Raw genomic sequence first — 19859 nt, forward strand, 5'->3', positions numbered from 1 at the left:
AGGTTGGGAGTTCAATTCCCCACTGTGCTTCCTGTGAGTAGAGCCAGCCTATATGACCTTGGACAAGCTGCACAGTTCCAGAGCACTCCCAGAAGAAGCAAATGGTAAACTGCTTCTGAGTATTCTCTATCTGGAAAACCCTGTAGAGGGTCACCATAAATTAGAACTGATTTGATGGCACATGGTTATTATTGGCACTTAACCGGTTGCCAAGGACAGGGGCTTTTAAGGAAGTGAAGTATTTCCGTATTGCCAATTTGTAGTTATTCACCCAAATCCTCTTGCATAACTATGCTGGCATAATACTAACAATACCACTTTTTGTGGCAAATTGCCTCGAGTTATGAAATCAGTGCAGATATTTTCTGTTCTGCACTGAATTACATGACTAAGTACACAATAGATAATGTATACAATGATTCCTTTAGGCATTTGGACTCCAAAAGCTAAATCTTTAGCCTTATTCTGGAATTATTACTCAAGAGGATTTTGTCAATTTTAATGGTGAAACTTTAAACTGTTTTTAAACATATTCTGTTTTAATATGAAAACTCATGTAATTATCTTTTAAGATTACTGTACTTATTAAAAATACATTGTACACTTCTGAGAATAAGGCAGGGTACAAATAAAATAAAATAAAATAAAATAAAATAAAATAAAATAAAATAAAATAAAAGGAGAGGTTCCTCTTTCTATGGAAGTTCTTTGCATGAAGAATACAGGAAAATCAGGAAGCTGGATAGTCTCCATGTGAACACCAACCACTCCTCTTCAAATGCACAACCTTCCTTGTGAGAAAAGCAATAGAGAGGTGCCTCTTCACATGTTGAATTCAAGTTAAATAATACCTGAACAGATCTATAAACTTCACATGACTACCAATCATAAGGAAGTCCTGTCTAGAGTCCCTCTTTTGACATTGAGGTATCTACCGTTCTAAGTACAGTGGTGCCTTGCATAGCGATGATAATCGGTGCAGCAAAAATCGCTGCAAAGTGATTTCGTCACTATGTGATATTAAAAAGCCAATAGGAATGCACTGAAACCCCTTCAATGCGTTCCTATGGGCTTCAGACTCACCATTAAGAGAAAATCCTCCATACGGCAGCCGTTTCGCTGCCTGGTAAGCAAAGAATCCGTCCCAGAAAACAGCGGGTGGCTATTTTTTTTTACCCAGCGGCCATTTTGGAACCGCCGATCAGCTGTTAAAAAATCATCGCTTTGCCATGACTGGTAAGCGAAACAGGGTACCAATCATCGCAAAGCGATTTTCCCCATAGGGAACATCGCAAAGCGATCGCAAAAGCGATCGCAAAAAGTTAATCGCTATGCGATTTCATTGTTAAACGGGGTGCCCGTTCAGTAAGGCACCACTGTATTCATTTGGAGTCTTTTGACCCTTATGTGCTATCATCTCTGTTGGAAGCGAGGAACGGTGCTGCTGTATGCACTAAGCACCCCCCAGTAACACATTAGACGAACAACCGATAGGGAAAGAAAACCGTAACAATCCTTTTCAGAGGTATCAGGAGGATGACTATTTCCAAGACTCTCAAAAATGTAGCATCTGTAAAACCAGCAACTATACTGTAATGACTGTTCCAACTGACTTTTAAAAAAACCCAAGTGTTCTGGGTACTTGGTTGCTTCCATTGTTTTCTAGTTCCCATGGTAACTGCAGCTAGTCACTAGCCTGCTTCCCTCTACTAGTATTTTCACAAGACGCTAAATGTAGCACGGTCCTCATCGTTTTCTCTTCTCTGTAATAAAATGTATTAACTATATCGGGTGGAACATACATTCCCTTTCAAGATCTGCTCTTTATCCCGCATTAATAACTTTCACCGTCAAGCACAAACTACCTGAGATGAGCAAAAAGCCACTTTTTTACAGCCATTACATGAAAACATCATCTGTCTTGCCTCGTCTTCCATAGGAGTTCCCTGCAATATAGTATAATGAAAGAAGCAGTGTCACTTTGCAGTGGCTCTCCTACTGTCAGTACACTTAAATGAGTTGTCTCCAACAGTTCATTTGTATCCAAGAGAGGTTGCAACTGTTGGGCAAACATAAAAGAGCTTCTGGTCTACTTCCTTAAAAAATTTAGCTTTTAAACACTGCAATTCAATCAAGCATGAACAACGTCTCCTGCTTTTTTCTACACTTCCACATTTGAACCTTAGTATAGTAGCTTATCTTCCTTGTGTAACCATTGATATTTCTGGAGTTTTTCCAAATGAAAATCAGATACAGAAACTAGCCCCACCGAAACTGTTTGATGCAGGGTGTATAATTTGATGGAGCATTATATGAACAGGCAAGCAAACAGATCATAACATTTTGTAAAATGAAACCAAACACCAAATCAGCCCAGGTTAGGTGAAAATTACAAACTATGAATGCTGCTTTTCCAAATGGCCTCCTTAAATGACAATATTACCTGCATTTATTTATTTGTAATCAGAGTAGATAAAAATCAATGATTTTTTAAAAAATCAAATTGATTTAAACCACAATTTAAATTTTAAAAATATATTTTTGATTTAATTTGTCAAAAACTTCCAAAGTTTTGGATTTAAATCGTGATTTAATTTGATTTAAATCAAATCCACCTTGTTTGCAATACTGCACATAAAACAATAACTGGAATGTTATAAGTACTTGTAACAATACAGTTTGGTCCATCTGCTAAATCAATTTTTTCCCCAAAAAGATGCTACCATGAGGCAGCTTTCTGACCACTTATGGATGTGAATATGATCAATTTTTCCCCCAAAAAGATGCTACCATGAGGCAGCTTTCTGACCACTTATGGATGTGAATATGAACCCTGTCGAATGCACTAAGTATATGCCGCTGTCACCGAACCATCTACCTATACAATTGGGAGCTGCATTTTCCAAACAGCACTGTTGCATGTAAAATTATGTTCAACTGTTCTTAGGGCATTGGGGAAAGAAAGGCAAACTGACTATTGCAAAACAAGGAGCTCGCTTCTATAGAAATGAATCAGCCTAGGGAATTAGTAGAAAACAAAGCCATGGGTAGATGCAGCACAATTAGATGCTCATTCCAGCTACTTCTTGATGAATCATGCATGTGTCTTTGGATGAGAGCCCAACTCTTGACCCTACGACCCCACTCCACATTTTACTACTCCAGATCTCAGTTGCCAGCCTCAAAGTCCTCTCCTTTTTACCCTTGGTTTTTTCTCTCTCTCTCTTTCTCTCTCTCTTTTCTTCTTCACAGGAACATGTCATTAATACAGAGGGCAAACAACATTTTACTAAATTAGACTCCTGCAAAAGTACTTTATTACCATGATGTGAATAAAAATTCTGACTATTTCCAAGAAAGTAAGGTTTCATACTGGGGTTAAAGGACCCAAAAGAGAAAGCAATATCCAGTAGCCACAGCATCTATTGCTTTTATCGCTAAAAGTGTCAAGTCATGTATCCACAGAAACACACACTCACATCTTTAAAGTAACAAACCAATGAATAATTGAGATAACAAATTGAGAGTAAAATGAGTATCTAGCAGGTTTTTTTTTAAAAAAAAAAAAAACACTCTTCAAAAAGATAGCATTTCCTGGATAGCACTTTACTGCCCCCTTTTGCACTTTAACATTAGAACAGGTTTGAGCACTAGGACGGCATGGTGAACAGAACAAAGCCTCTATTTTACACAGAACTAGACTGTCGAACACTGTGTTTTGAAGCAGTATAGCAATTATTGAAGATGTAAATAAGTGTGATGGCAAGCCATTTCTAATAGGTATAGAACTCTGCAGCCGGGGAGCTGAAATCAAAATGCTCTATGCTTATGTAGGCACATCCACACTTGGCGGTCTTTTCTGCTGTTTTATGCAACCGTTCTTTCTGCACACTAATAAAAGCAAAATATATTGCTGGTTTCAGGTGGTTTGTTAAGGTTATGGGAAAAGAAAGGAACTGCAAAGAGTCTCTGCACCATGGGGCTGTACATATTTGTCTGTGTCTTAAATAGGCACAGCCATTTGTCACGCCAGGTCTTTGACACAGTGGCATTAACTACACAAAAACATTAACTTCTATATTGCAAGAATGCCAGACTAATTCAAATGCCTTGTAAATCTATGGGACAAAAACCAGTTTGACAGCTTTGCATTGCAGCTGCACCAGCCATGTTCTTTCTATGCATGACTATGTCTCTGTATAACTCTTTTTTAAGGCAATAAATCTACAGTACTGTTTTGTGGCTGGTTATTCACAAACTATTAATTCACACTGGCAAAGAGAAACAAGTCACTCCCTCCGTAATAACCTCAGAGTCCTTTTAATAAAGACTATGTGTGTTGTGCACCTTTACAACTGGACTTCACCAATTTCCCTCTGTCATCCTAAAATTACTAAACAAGTTTCAATAATATTAAATTTCACTGTCTACAGCCCTGTGCAGCTGAACCTGTGCTATAATAAAAGCCAACTCCCTTTGACACAAAGACTTGTGTTGTAGATCACAAACAGAAAGATACAAGAGGTTAATGTTGTATTAAAGTATGCTCTGCGTGTTGGCTTTCTGAAAATACACAGGGCAGAAAATTCTAAAAAGTGTTCAAGGTAATCAAATTGCCAATATGCTGTTCTGTATAATGCAGCTACCACTAATATCAGTGGGCTTTTCGGGTTTTACAGTCTAGAAAGCAAAAAACAAGTTGTTTTCTTGGAAGGCTGAGAAAATGAAGTCTATAATGAGAGAGAAAGACTGAGTGAACCTATTCCACACCGCTTTTAGAAGGCACAGAAATTTCAGCTTTAACTGAGATAACAGGCACCGTCTGGTATCTGCCAATGAATCAGGTTTTTAAAGGTTGCAGTACATTGCACATCAAGTCTGGCAGAGATAACACAACAACACTACTCCACTACCAGTTTCCCTTACAGAGAACTTTTATCATACAGAATGTAAGAAGGTAAGCTTATATTTTTGAGACTCCCTTTCTCCTAATTATGATTTTTCAACACCTGTACAGTCTTGTTCTCAGGCACAAAGTGAGAACAAAAAAGGGTGGGGACTGTATTGTCCTTTGTCTAGAAGGCTCAAGTCATACTCGTGTCTTAAAAATGTAGGATACAGTTTCCCTGAGGGGGGGAGAGTTCGATTATGTAAGTAAGGAAACCCACAGAGATAGAGAAGCTTCTCAGACCATGCCATTTGCAAGCTGGAATGGAATGTGCCTGTTGTTACTCATCCTGGCACTCCGAACTGTTGAAGCCAGATCACACTCGGATCTGCTCCTCTGAGAACTGTGGGGTGTTTTTTTTTGGGGGGGGGAGGGGTTCAGTTACATCTCGATAACACTCCTTTGCAACATACACAGGCTTTGCCTCAAGAAAAAGCTCCCACACCAGTCCCACAAGGTAGATGAAAATGTGCGTAGGAATGCATGAATCAGCACCAATTCTAGTTCATAAATTTTAAGTTATATGCATGCAAAGTACTGCCACTCAAAACTCTTCTCCCTATGAAATCATCTTTATGTGCCATCTTCTTCTTTCTCCTTCTCTCCTTCTCTCTATTTTTAAGTGAACAAGGAAGTGAGCACGAATGAAAAAGAAGCCCAACTCAAAATCCCTGCCCTGCTCTCATGACCTGTATTGTTTCGGCCAGTATCGCTCAAAGCTTCTGCTTCCTTACATGGGACTGTGCTGCTTGCCCAAGCATTGCCATTATGCAAGTAGTGATCTCCACAAAGGAAAGCCCCATGAACGTCTGTTCATGCAACACCAACCCTTGCAGAAGGGATACAACCCTGCGTTACTATACTAGTGGGGCTTTCCATTCAGCAGAAAGAAGCTGAAGTGGATACTGGCATCCATGTTCCACAATTTTACATAGCTGAAGACCTGGGGGGAAAAAAGTAGGAATATTTCTGTCAAGGCCACAATGCCCCTTTCCCCCGCAAACACTGCTGGAACAGCAATCAAACCAGCATTCCCAGAATCTACACCATGGATTTTACAGAGCTTGATTAGGCACGGATAGAGTATAGCCACATTATGTTGCAAACTACAGAGATCAGCTGCAACCTGAAGATTTGTCAGCGCTCGTGGCCACTTAACACACTGCAGATGTGCACACCTGGATGTGCCATCATGCAAATATATATAATAGGGAGCAGCAGTTATTCCCGCTCACACAAGGGTGCCTGTGAGATGGATGTATTTGCTCTACTCGAAACTTCACACTTTTAGGAGTAGATGTACAATATTTTAACTGCACTGAACACCTTTTTTAAAAGGGAGGGCACAAGTCCAGAATATTGTTAAACTGCAGACTGCTAGAATGGATTTTCTTTTCAGCTGAGTGTTTCACAGCTGACAACTAGGGTTAAATTCTACAAAACGGCAGTGCTCAAAAGCTGCAGCCTGAAACATGAAAACTTGTGGTGTCTCTCTGTGGTCCCCGAATGGACCAAGTGACTTTATTGATTTGTTTTAGCATTTACCATTCCACATCATCCAAGACTATTTGAAATAAGGGCTTTGAGTTTCCGCTCCTGTTCTGATTCCTTTTCCTGTAGCTACAAGAAGCCAAAGTGCAAACTTGATGGTTACATTATGAGGACTGCTTTCAGTCTTATTAATTAGTTGCTGCCCAAGCACCAGTTAAGCTGATGGCAGGCACCAGCAGAAGCAGACCAGCAGAGAAGGCAAACCACCTGAGAATCAATGGTACAACAATATATAGTATAGATTTATATGTGTGATTATCAGCTCAGGCTCCTCCATGAACTGCCACACACCAATAACTAGATAGGCTTCAGCCACTTTTTTATTGTTGAGGTGGGAAGAGGTTAGCTTGTTGCAAATTGAGGCCGGAGGTCTGGCGTATTTTGTTGGTTGTTTGGTTGTTTTTGGTCTGCCAACATGAGCCACTTTCTAACCCACACGTGCCTGGAATTAGGTAGAGCCCTATAAATCAACACACAATGACCTCTACTGCTACACTGGCATAATGACCTGATTCCATAGCCAGCTATGTAAGGGTGGATGAAAATCAATGATTTTTTAAAAAAATCAAATTGATTTCAATGATGATTTAAATCACACTTTAAATTTTAAAAAACACTTTTTATTTAATCGTCAAAAAAATCTGTGATTTAAATTATGATTGTTATCAATTTTATTTAAATCAAATCCTGGTGTAGGCTGAAGAACAGGATGGTGTCACTCCCCCCAAACTCTCTGTACAAACGTCAACTAGAATAGAAATCTAGTCTCACTTCAGCTTGAGACATCTTCATCTTCATCATTTTAGAGGTGCAGAGCTGGAAAGGAAACTAAGAATCATCAAGTCCAGCCAAAGTCAAGGAGGCACAGTGGGGAATCAAACTCCCAACCTCTGGCTCCACAGTCAGAGACCCGAACCACTGAGCTATCCAGCAGTTGTCCATACTCTCCTTTACACCCTAGAGTAGCAAGCTGCTACAGCAGACAAAGGCAAGACAGCAGGCATATGCAGCTCTGCTCTCAAACTGCTACAGGGACTTCTCTGTGCTTGGAAAAGCCTAGTTCTGGCTCACATAATAAAGTTAAGTGTTCTACCAAAGCTGTATGGTTCAGCACCATGAAGAAATGTAGCCAACACAATCACCTACCAAGTAGTACTCTTAGAACCCTGTTGCATGGCACAGAGTTACAGGTACAGGCATGATTCATTCAGTTGAGGTGACAATCACCAAAGTCATCCCAGCAACCTTATTTTCTTAGGAAGCATCAGTGGTTCAATGAATTCAGGTACCTGGAAGTAAGAAGCAACTTCAGCTTCCTCTCTGAAAAAAGGAAGAAAAAGTCTTCCATGGCTAGCTTGTTCCAAAAGCCTCATGCAAAATGAAACACTTCTTGGAAACAATTTGCTAAAAAGTAATCCAGTCCCTTGAATCTGTTAAAGGTTTTCAAAAACACTTTAATATTAATTACTTTAATTGCCAAAACACCAATGACTTCTTTTCAAAGTCACTATTAATGTTACTCTTTTTTGGTAAGTGTAAACAAATTATTCAGTTTGTAATTAAAAAAAAATGTTTTGGTCTATAAAACTCATTAAGTTTTATCAAGTTTCCTTAAAATTTCAGTGTTGATGAATTACATTTTAAGATAGATTTAGCATTAACATTAACCTGTCTGTACTAACACTATCATTTGTATAATCTGATCATACAGGATTTCTTCCGGAGACCCCTGACAAGATAATGCTGTACTACAGGAAACTAGAAAATAGAAGTTGCTGCATTCAGCCATGTATGAACGGTGTCTTTAGAAAGAGACCCCTTCCACCCCTTAGGTCGCAACTCAAAGGAGAGGTACAGTCTTCTTATTTCACAAAGGGTTGGAGCAAAAAACAGTGGAGATCTTATGGCTACTGCTTCCACTCTCCCTAAGTTTCTTGTTAGGAAGGAGAAGGGCAGGAAGTGATCAGGACAGTAAATAATGACTGACAGTGACTGGGAAATAATAAATCCTGGGGTGTAAAATCAAGTCAAAGACTGTAGGCCACTATGACTCACCAAACACAGCGTGCACAACACACTGGTGCTGTGGAATCAGTCAACTCGAATTGCCCACACACAGGTACAGAAGAGACTGCAAAAAATGCAGTCATTTCCATGGTCTCTTTCTACGCCATTCTTTTCATTTGCCCCTGTTATGTTAAAAATTTAGGTAACATTTCATATGTTACAACACTTTACAAAATACCTAAAGTATTACAAGCAAGGAAGAAAAAAGATTAAAAGAACAAAGACACAAATGTTACTTTGTTATGTTGCCACAAATAATGAATACATCCATTCCTATTTATTTCAATCAACTGCATCATGACTTCATCATTTATTATTGGGGAGAGGATTTGTGAAGAAAACAAAGAAATGTATGTATTGGCAATAAACTGAAATCACAAAAAAATACCAGCCAGCCAAGTCTGCTACATTGATATGCTGTTCACAAGTTACATTATGAATAGCAACAAGGTTTGGTAATGGCCCCTTAAGTATGTCTGGACTAGAAGTCTAGCATATATAAACAGACCACAACACCCAACTGTCTTTCACACGCAATAGTTATTCCAGGGTACAGCCATACCTTTTTCACATAAATTGTGCTACTTTTTGCTCATGGAAGCAAAAGGGAAAACCAGCAGAAAATGTGTGGACTCTCTCCGAATCCTGCTCTAGACCACTGGTTCTTAACCTTGGGTTACTCAGGAGTTTTGGACTGCAACTCCCAGAAGCCTTCACCACCAACTGTGCTGGCTGGGGTTTCTGGGAGTTGCAGTTCAAAAACATCCGAGTAACAAAGGTTAAGAACCACTGCTCTAGACAACTTACACCTAATTGCTACGCTGTTTTAAAATCCCCTAAATGACCTTATAACGCTCGCTACTTCGCACTGTATAAATGATTCCCTATATCTATAACTGCTATATAGTTAGCTGTTTCAGCTGTGACTCAGCAGAAAAGTGAAATAAAGCTTTGGCTCCTTGACAGTGGTAAACTTGAGGAGCTGATCCAACTTACAAAAAACCAACTGTTAATGCATCTCCAATTATTTTAATGAAAGTAAATTGAAGATCTAATTACACATGTCTTTTGAAAATTTATGGAATAATGTGTTAATGATAGTCTCTCATTTTTATGAAGTGGATAACTCAAACTATTCACACATCTGGAAAGCACAACCTATGCAATCTAGTTTTGTCTTACAAGGTGACTTGACAAAAACCCAATGCAGACAGGGTGGAATCATCAGTTAAGTACAACATGTCCCACCTTATCATCCTACAAATCTCAAGGCATATTGTTGTTTTTTTACATGCTCCCTTAACATACTAGCATAACCTCAATCATTTAAATCTGAGTCACAGAGAATAATTTCAGTGCATATGTAAAAACACCTTTTCTGTTAAACAATTTAGCTTCCTCTAAAACATCAGTCTGGCCACTGGAAAAATAGAATACAGGCGTCAGAAGGCCTTTCACGCTCATCCAGCAGGGCTCCTCTTATGTTTTTGGATATTCAGCCATTTGAAGCTGGAGCAGATTAAAAAGAAAGGCACAAAATCAGCATTCTAATTTGTGTTAGAGCCACAAATACATAGATATATAGACATAATTTAGAACCATTACTTTCAATATTACAGAAAAAAAGTCTGCTGAAAATGATAAAGAGAATGTTGCCATATTCTTGTGTGACAATTCAAAGCTAGACCAGCACTAACTTTGAAAGGATCACCAAAAACCTTTCATGAAACATAGAATGTGGGTGCAGCTTGCAATGTGAAAGTAAGTCACAATCTTTAAAACTAGTCCAATGTCCTGATTGTGCCATATTTCATGTGAAAACAATTCTCTGCAGACAGAAGACACACACACCCCTTCCCAGGTATAAACATGAGTGTACCACCAATCCTTACTTGGACATAGATGAATCCTATATTAAGTGCGGAACTGATGGCAGAAAGAACGCGCTTGACAACTGCTGCATAGGAAATTGTTACCTAAATAATCCCCTCTTTTTCCTCTATGCTTTATCAATTTCTGACATGTGCCATGACAGGTAGGCTGGAAAGCTAAATGCCAGATAATGGTTAGCAAACAAATGACATTGGTTTTTTTTACATTATTTCTTTAATCGCTTTAACTCTTGTTCCAATAGCAAGCATAAGGCCAGAGTAACTCAGCTGCTTCTTTTGTCATTTGCCTTCCATAAATATGCACCAGTCTGCATCTGAAAAGCCGAAGGAGGCTGCAAGCTTGCTGGACATTTATCATGCCCTGTTCCCTGTGAGCAAGCAAATACTTTACTTGAATAGCCCATTAGCAATCATTGTCAAATACAGAATTCAAGGTGCTTGGATGTGACCAGCCTATCAAGTAAAGGATACTGCCCATGCACTTTCCATCGCATCTACAGCCAGAATGGATCATTTGCTATCGGTTTGTGAAGGCTGACCTTGGATGCAAGAAAACATCACAGGGCTTCAGGCTCCATACACAGCACTCTGCAGTTTGTTTGTTAAACTATACCAACTTGCCAAAAATTGTCAGTTTTGTTTCTGAGATACAGTTACGGGTCAAAAAACCGGGGGATTTTTGAAGAAGTTAGAAAACACACTGCAACTTGGAAGAATGTTACTGGTCAGCTTTCTCGGAAAATGTCCCAATTCAAACTGTAAGCAACCCACAAAAATATCAGACTACATCTAGTAAGGAATCATCACCAATATTTTAGAACTGCATGCCAACATGTGGATTTTTTACAAGCTTATGATCTTCTCTATCAAGAACCTGCATTTTCTTTCAAGTGGTCTTTCAATTCAATTTGCATTGTTTCCCCCCTGAGTGTAGCCTAGTGATACTCCAAGCTCTTCCCATTTGCTTTAGGGCAGCCCAGTATGAATCATTGTTGAATAGCATATAACTTCTTTTCTCTTTGGGGCTGTTTTACAACCTGCGAGGGCTCCAGACAGACAGAAGCTTAAATTATTTTACAAGGAGATATTAAAACCAGTTGTCCTGAAGAAAATATACATATAGCTGTGAACACTTTTCTTCTCTTACTTCTACAACTACTATAATCCCTAAGACTATATAGAGCACACGAGCAGGTGAAAATTTCATTCAAGCTAACCCAATGAAATTAATGCGGCGGAATTTGGTTCAGCTGTTTTAGCATGAAGTGGGTCCACCATGAAACCCATCCCCTTCTGCGTTTCAGCTTCAAAGGAATAAAATGCCACCTAGACTGAGCTCCTTAATTTGCTCCAGGGTCAGGAGGGGTGGTGATCTGAAAAAATGTAAATATGGATTCTGAATAAGAAACACACACACAGGCACACAAAAACTCTCTCGAAAAATCATCCGTCCATGGAAAGAAGACAATATGGAATGTTTATTTTAGCTTCTCCTGTGGAGTATGAGTTCAAGAGGGCTGCCCGAAAGATGGCTGAAATCAAAAGCCTTCTCTTTTCCTTTTCTGTCAATCTCAGCAATACCTACCCCTCCATTCTCTGCTCTTGCCAGCAGGTCCTTCCCTGCATCGCAAATAGATTACGGAAAGAAACTCCCAAATTCAGCTAATCCTACAGAATGGGCTGTCGCTGCTAGGCCAGGAGTTAAAAGGGAAAATCTTCTCCATCTGAACAATTGCAGTGATCCAGAGTTTTAATCAGCCCCAATCTCAGCAATAAAAAAGGCAGCAAATGAAATCTACCTTTACCATATTATACACCACCAATGAGCAAGAACTGAGCAGCTTTTCTTTACTGCTTTAACCATCCTGCCCACAAGTAGGCCTTTCATACTTCCCTAATCCCAGCCCCCAAGTTTTCTCACATAATACCTTGCAGCCCCGAAGCAAGGCCCTTAGTTTTCTACATCCCTTTCATAGACGTGTCATTTCTAACATCAAGCTAATCTATATGTTGCCATGGTATCCCCATTTATCTGCCTTTACATCTTATGAGCTGCATGGATTTACCACATTATTTTTATCTGAAAGACAGAAAATGGTGGTTTTATTGCCATACAATCAGATTACCGCTGCTAGTTTCTCTATGCCTTTTTACCATACTTCAATCAAAAAGGATCACTTTCTTTATACCCTGCCCTTGATTTACATTACATCTGTAAAGGCCTAGTCTGGGTTGTAATCCCCTTATTAACCAGGAACAGGGTTGATTTGCCTAAAAATAAAAGCAAATTGTGTCAGACCTTTTCACTTTGTTTTTGATTCGGAACTACAAAATGGATTACTAAAGAAATCTTCAGAGTTCACATGGCGGCTATACTACTGAATTTAAAATGAGAATTAAACAAGTTAAACAAGGGGAACGATGTCAATGGTTTACATTTTCGATCATGGGTGAAGGGCTGAATAGTGTTATGTCTTTGTACGCACAGGCTTCACAGAAAGACAATGAAACCACAGGAGTTTTGTTCCCAAGGAGTTCTTACACAGTTTTCCGCCATCATCCCTCCTGACTACTTTACATTTACCAAATACAAATTAGGGGTATCTATAGCTTGGATATATGACAAGTTTTAGAGTCCTAAGTCTGATACGTATAGCTATTGGGCCCCTCAAGCTTCAATAAAAATATTTTAACCAGGAAATTCCTTTCCTTACCTCCCTAGCATGAAAGGGTAAAACCTATGTGGGACAATGGTCAAAATTAATGATAAGAAAGAATAGTTGCATAGGAATAGTTTTATCCCCCTTCTTAACCTCTCAGAACATTCTGCCTTTGTTTGCATTAGCTATGTTGTAATTACCCAGATTCACTGTAGACTACTTCCCTACCCAATTTAATAATAATGAGTTTACTATCTTTAACAGAAACTCTGAGTGATATACCACTGCTTCAGATTTCTCCTGAGGTAAACTACCAACCATTTTTTCCCATGAACATGGAGTGTATTTTAAGTGTCATATTGAAGCCCTTAAAATAGGGCAGGAGATTTCTCATTTCAGCTTGACTTTCAGTCACTGTCTATCTAACCACAATTTCTAAAGTAAGAATTGCTTCACTGTAGAAGCCACACAGATAAGAGGCTTTGAGATAATTGGTATAAATATAGTAATTATGCTCCCAACTGATCACGCGTACAACAGAGTGCAGAAAAATGACTGAATGAGAAATTCAGCCTTTTGATAGCAGTAAAAGTTCATGTCACCATAAAAAACTAGTAATACTGACATGAAGTGGGGGAAGAATCATTGAGCTAAGGTTGCCATGTTATACACACTTATTTTAGGAGTAAGCCGCACTGAACAATGACTTTTTAGTAAATACATTCCCTTCCTTCAAGCAATCACCTAAAAAACTATATTATGGGCGAAATCTGAAAATAAGTGTTTTGTATTATATTACAATAAGCTTACCAGCTATAAACTCAGGTATACCTTCTTTGCTGTTAAAAGAAATTGTTTTGACTTGTGCTGAAGTACAGGCCTCTTGTGAGGTAAACGTGTGAGGCAATTATTATCAGGCTCCTGCTGTGTAACTAACGTTAAAAAAAAATTAAAGTATTTGGGGGCATTCAAGATTTCTTTCCATTTCACAGGACAGACATATAAGTACAAATGTTCTCTCTTCAGCTTTTTTAGCACACAGTGAGGCACCCAAGAACTCCAATACTGCTCTAATGAGACAATCAGTATCAAGTATCTTCCTACAGAATACACGTTATATTTTTCTAACATATATCTGTAATAGTAAGGATTAAGTAGTAAAGCTCTGGGATTCCCAAATAAATCCTTGCCAACACAGAGGAATACCAAATACACTGCCACACAGAATCGCAGAAAGCTCTTTATTCTCCACTGGGTTCAGTTTTCTTGTGAAACAAGACTGTCCATTACTTACAGTTTATCATCCTGACAAAATGCAAGGAATGGGATGTGTAGCCGCTAACAATTCCACCCCTGGTGCTTTGTTCCCCTTTCTCTGTATTAAAACCGACAAGATTAACCCAAACGCAAATTGCAGAGCACAGTTCAAGGGGCTATTCATTTCAACAGTGAATGTGCATTTGTTTGCCTACAAAAAAAAGAGAATAAGAATTTCACAAACAAACAATGAGAGGCAGGCTGGTTTATGTCACTGAAAAGGCGGCTTAAATAGAGCCATCCATTCTGGGCTATTTTATCAGTCTCTGACAGGTTAGTGTTTATTCTGGATAACAGTGGCCGATTTTATGTGTAATAGGTTATCATCCCAGATACTATTTAGCTATTTGTTTGCTTTCCTTTTGCCAAATTACATCTTGTTACGGAAAAGAGCCCCAATAAGGGTAGGTAAAGAGAAACGAATTAGCTGGCAGAAGGAAGGCAACCTCAGTTTACCAAACTTTGTTGATAAGGAAAGCTTTGCGTCCTTCCCACCAAAATCCACCTCATAAACTGCAGCATGTTGTCTATAATATTAAGCCAGGTTGTCATATCAGCTGCAACCTACCCAAGGCAATCTCTTTTCACCAATAAGAAAATAGGAGTCAAATATTCTTGGTTCTTAAGTGTCACCACAGTTACCCAAGAGTTTGTTTTACTATGCTATGTTTTTACTATGCTTTTCTCATACCTAGTTTTCAAAAGGCCTGAAATAGCCACAATAGTGACACCTATATAAAATATTCCTTCCAACTAACCTATTCCTCCTTACTCCTCCCCCTTCTGCAATATTTAATGAAACACTTTGAGGAAGCGGCCATTAAGTAATAGCTCAAGAAAAATAAAATACATTGAACTGCCCACCTTCTTGCTCCCCTATCCTAACCACCCGCTAAAAAATGTGGCTATTAAAGTAAATCACAAAATAGCCATACTTTAAAAGGGGGAGCCATCAAAGAATTTGTATCTCATTCTTCTGCAGAGTTTTCATAAATATATTTTGAGCCCATGTAATCCACTCTTATTTACTGACCGTTACTGATAAACGTTCGAAAATAATTATTCCTCTTTAGTAAATAAATTAAATGATCAATGCCAGTTGTTGTAATTCTCTCTTCAAATAGGTGTAACCACTGTACAACACAGTCCTCTATCTGGTCACTCAGAAGCCGTTCTCCCTGTGCTCTGTGGGGATGATTCTCTCACCCACATGTCTGCAGGCTCAAATGCCACTTCTACATACAGACTCTCCTGAGAAGTACTGGGTGGGCAACTCTGAAAGAAGACTTCTATTTTCTAAGGAATCATCCACTATTGCTCAGTGAAAATAGTGATATATTCTGAAACCAACTGTGTCCCCCAAAAGTTAAGATCATCCACAGGAGCACAGCGTTACTGCAAATGCATCTATAAATTTACTCAAAGGGATAGGCCGCGCTCCTTTAATAAGGCACCTACGCCCCAAAAAGGTTAAGTCAAGAAACCTTATACCATCTGAAAAGCCACTACTTATCATAAAATATTACACTTAAACTGGGGGAGGAGGGAAGGTGTTAGTCATTAAACCTTAAGCTAGCTGCTGATAGTATTTTGAGGTGTAGGCCTTCTGGAAAAAAAATGCCACATTTATTTACACAACAGGGAAGCAGCAGAATAGGAATTGCTACTTTGTCAACAAGGCTGTATGCTATAAATACTGTCTCAAACAACCTATTTGAGATTGAAAAATGCCAGTTTTTGGTCAAAAGGGGTGTGTGTGGAAGAGTGAAGGCGCATTAGGCCTGGAAGTAAGGAGCCGAATGGCCAGAGTACAGAATGCTGTTATGTATTGGAAGAGTGACCTCTGTAGGAATAAAGCAATCATTAGACTGCAGTGGCAGGCAAGAAAATAAGCCTTCTCCTCAAGAGCTAAATGCAATGCTCTCAGCCCTACAAAGGTATGACTTCTTCACATGAGTACCAAGACATAAAATAAACTCCTTTAAATGGATCTAGCTTGGTTTGTTTAGAACCCAAATCTAATATCCAGCCTTTTCTAGTTTGGAAAGAAGAGCTGCATGTAATAAGCTTGCATCCAGCCGCAAGTAAGGGCCGTCTCTACACAAAAAAAACACACACACAGAGAGAGGCAGCACCAGCAGTTGTTCCTTTGTACGTGTGCCTTGGGAAGAGGAAGCAAGCACCCAAGAAAACCAGCAAGTGTGGCATGATCCTGCTAAATAAATGAGTCGGATTCTCACATTCGAGCAAAAACAAATGAACATTCTTTGCTCATCTCATTAAAAACAAGCCCATGTTATTAAGGGCCGCAGCCCTGCCTGCAAGTCTTCCTTTCCCTGGTTAAAAAAAAAAAGCATAGGGGAAAAACTGTGATGAAATAAAAGAAAAATGACAGAGTCAGAAGATGACATTTTTTTAAAAAAATGAAAAAATCATGTAGTTGTAAATCCAAACATATGTCCTTTCAACTTCATCCCACAGAGCCTATAACTAATATACAGCATCCAACTGAAGAGCTATTTCATAGGTCTGAGACAGGCCATTTCCCCAATGCGGCTGTTCATTTAAAGGTATTTTAGCAGCCATTTAACTGCATTTTACAGGAGAGCTTGTACCTGCTCCTCACCCAAACAAGCTTGCTCCGGTTTTACAGACTTGCTCAAATAAACTATTTTCTAAGAAATCATTAAATAAGGCACTGTTACCATCACTCCTTAACAATGATTTCCTTTGCTAATACTTTCACTTGCCTGGTAAACAGCCTATGCCGAAACATGCACACACCTAGTGAAATTTAATTCAGATGAAGTTTTTGTAGGTTTCAGAGTTGGCCAGCTTTTTTTTCTTCCACCCCTGGCAAAACATTATCTGGAGGGAAAAAGAGTCCCACCAAACTCAGGTCTTCCTTCACTGCTAAGCCCCTTTTAAGTTCACCATTAACAGTCTACCGCATTAGAGCTTGCATACTGTGTGAGGCCATGTCCTTCCCCAATCTCTACCCCTCTGCTTTATGTGGGAAAGGATGTTTCTATTTCAACTGCACAGGCCCCAGAAGGATAGTTCCCTTCATCCACCAGAATCGAAGGGAAAGTCCTACTGGCCCACATGAAAGAGCTTCTCCTTTTCTCTCTCTCCCTCCCTCTCCCCCCCCCACAAGATACTTAAAAAGTTGTCTGCAGCTATGGGCTCTGACCCTGTTGGGAGTGTATCTGCACATTCTTGGCGCTGCCTGGAGGTGTAAAGGGAGAAAACCGTGAGAAAGCGTTTAGTCAAACAAGCCCTTCATGACTCAGCTGCCTGGATCCTTCTCCCAGTCTTAAATCCCAGACTTCCTTCGCCCCAATGGTCAAGGTAACTGGGGTTTTGTACAGCAGGCAAGGGGTGGGTGTGTGTGTGTGTGCCTTGGGCTCCTTCGCTACTCCTCCCTCACACACCTTCGCTCAACCCCACCACCGCATCCCCCTTATGATGAAGCGGTGGGGAGCCGAGGTGGGGCCAGATCACCCTCAGACACCACCTAAAACTTCTGCCAGATCCTCCCCGTCGCAAAGCCAGGCCCAACACGATCGCTTTCTCTCAGGCACAGTCGGCCAGCCGTTCCTCCTTCCTTCGCCACGTCTCTCTCTCCCCCCACCCCAAACTTCGCCCCATACAATATCGACCCAAGTACAGTATTTCTTTCTCCTACAAAGAGTAGGACCCAGAGGGCGGGCACCCACTCCTTTACCTGCAGATCAAAGGGATTTCCTTCCCACGAATGCTTTCAAAGCACCCGCGGGTGCGCCCACCTACGGTGCACGAAAATGCCTGAACGGTCCTCGGCTCCACAGTCCTCCCTCCACACACACACCCCACCACCAGCTCTCTAACCGGGGCCCCGCTCCCAGGTCCCCACCGCTCGTTCAGACGGGGATGGGAGACGAGGGTCCTTCCTCCCTCCCCTTCGGTGCCCAGGCCCGCCTCGGGTTTGGCCTGGCCCTTTCGCGACCCAAAGGAGCGAGTCGCCTCCGGGTGCCGATCCCGCGGCCCGGCTCCGGGGCCTTGGGCGTAGGAGGATGATGGCCGGCCCGTGCCCCCCCCCCGGCCCCGCGACGCGAAGGGAAGCGCTCCGGGCTGCCCGCGCACTTACTTGGAGTTGGAGGAGTTCCAGTAGATGGGCTCCAGCACCAGCGAGCTGGCCAGCGCCGTCCGGCACAGCAGCACCCAGATGGCCCAGCAGCACCTCCCGAGCGGGGATCCCCCCCGGCGCGCTACCATGGTCGGGGGCGCCGCCGCCACCACCGCCGCCGCCGCCGGCTCTTGTCCCGAAGCTTCGCCAACTCCGCGGCGCCCAGAAGGAAGGCAGGAGGAGGAGGAGGAGGAGGCGACGTCCACAATGAGGCAGATCCCGGGCAGCAGCAGCAGCAGCAGCCCCCCGCCCGCGAGCGCGCCCCAGCCGGCTTCACCGGGTCCTGAGCGCCGGCATGGAGGAGAGGCGTCGTCGTCGTCGCAATCCCGACCCGGGCGAGAAGAGCGAGCCGCCGAGAGCCGCCCGTCGCCGACTCCGGAGGAGGAGGAGGAAGAGGCGGCGATGGAGAGAGAACCGCCCGTCGTCGCTCAGTCCTCTCGCGGCTGCCGCTTCGCCGCCCGCGATCAGGCACCGACCGAAGGCCAAAAAAGAAACGGGGGGAGGAAATCCAAGTAGAAGGAGGACACAAACGCCTCTCTCTCTCTGCCCCCCGCCGCCGCGGGCGCGCTTCTCCACCGGCGTCGGCGCTTCCTTCGCCCCCGTCTATAAATCCACCTGGAAAAGCGAGCGAGGCGGCAGGTCCCGCCGGGCGGCGGCGGCGCATCCGCGGGGCTCCATCGCCCTCCTGGCCCCGGTGGCCGGCGGCCGAGCCCGAGGCTTGCCTGGTCGGAGGATCGGCTTCTGCGGCGGCGTCCAACCCTTCCCTCCCTCCCCCGCCACACGCGCACACGGACACACACACACAGGGACGCGCGCACACACGCGCTCCCGCGGGGCGAGCCCGGCGACGGCAGAGGCAAGAAGGCTCCCGAGGGCTCCCAGCGCCCGCGCCGACGAGAGAAGCGGAGGGCGGAGAGGGAGAGGGAGGCAGGCGGGCGGGCAAAGGCGCACCGAGAACGGCGCTCTCCTCCGCGCCGGCGGCGGTGGCGGCCACCCAGAGCCGCGGCTCTTCTCGCTTTCGGCCCCTTTCGGGTCGCTCTTGCGCCGGCTGCTCGACCGCTTCTTGGCCGCGCTCGCTCGCTCGCCGGCTCGGCTCGGCTTCCCGCCGCCGGCTTGTCCTGCGCTCCGAAGGCGAGCGTCAGCGAGAGGCTTCGAGTCCCCGCTCCCGCGTCCGGCCTCCTCGCTATAAACCCGGCCACCCCCCTTCCCCGGCAGCGCTCGCGCTGGTTGGGTGGCGCCGCTGTCACTTACGCGCA

The 19859-nt window shown here is 42.4% G+C and overlaps 1 protein-coding gene across 2 annotated transcripts in view; it reads right to left on the reverse strand.

Annotated features, from left to right (window-relative positions):
- Positions 1 to 19030, reverse strand: part of EFNB2 (ephrin B2) — a 67380-nt gene extending 48350 nt beyond the window's left edge. The window contains exon 1 of one of the 2 annotated variants that reach the window (XM_020794321.3): positions 18565 to 19030. In XM_020794321.3, coding sequence (XP_020649980.1) covers positions 18565 to 18692 — 128 coding nt within the window. In that variant the 5' untranslated portion in view covers positions 18693 to 19030. The remainder of the gene's footprint in view (positions 1 to 18564) is intronic. The other variant, XM_020794322.3, reaches the window with a different exon arrangement.
- Between the last annotated feature and the right edge of the window lie 829 nt (positions 19031 to 19859).

Source organism: Pogona vitticeps, chromosome 3 (assembly GCF_051106095.1).
Source record: "Pogona vitticeps strain Pit_001003342236 chromosome 3, PviZW2.1, whole genome shotgun sequence".
Lineage (NCBI taxonomy): Eukaryota > Metazoa > Chordata > Lepidosauria > Squamata > Agamidae > Pogona > Pogona vitticeps.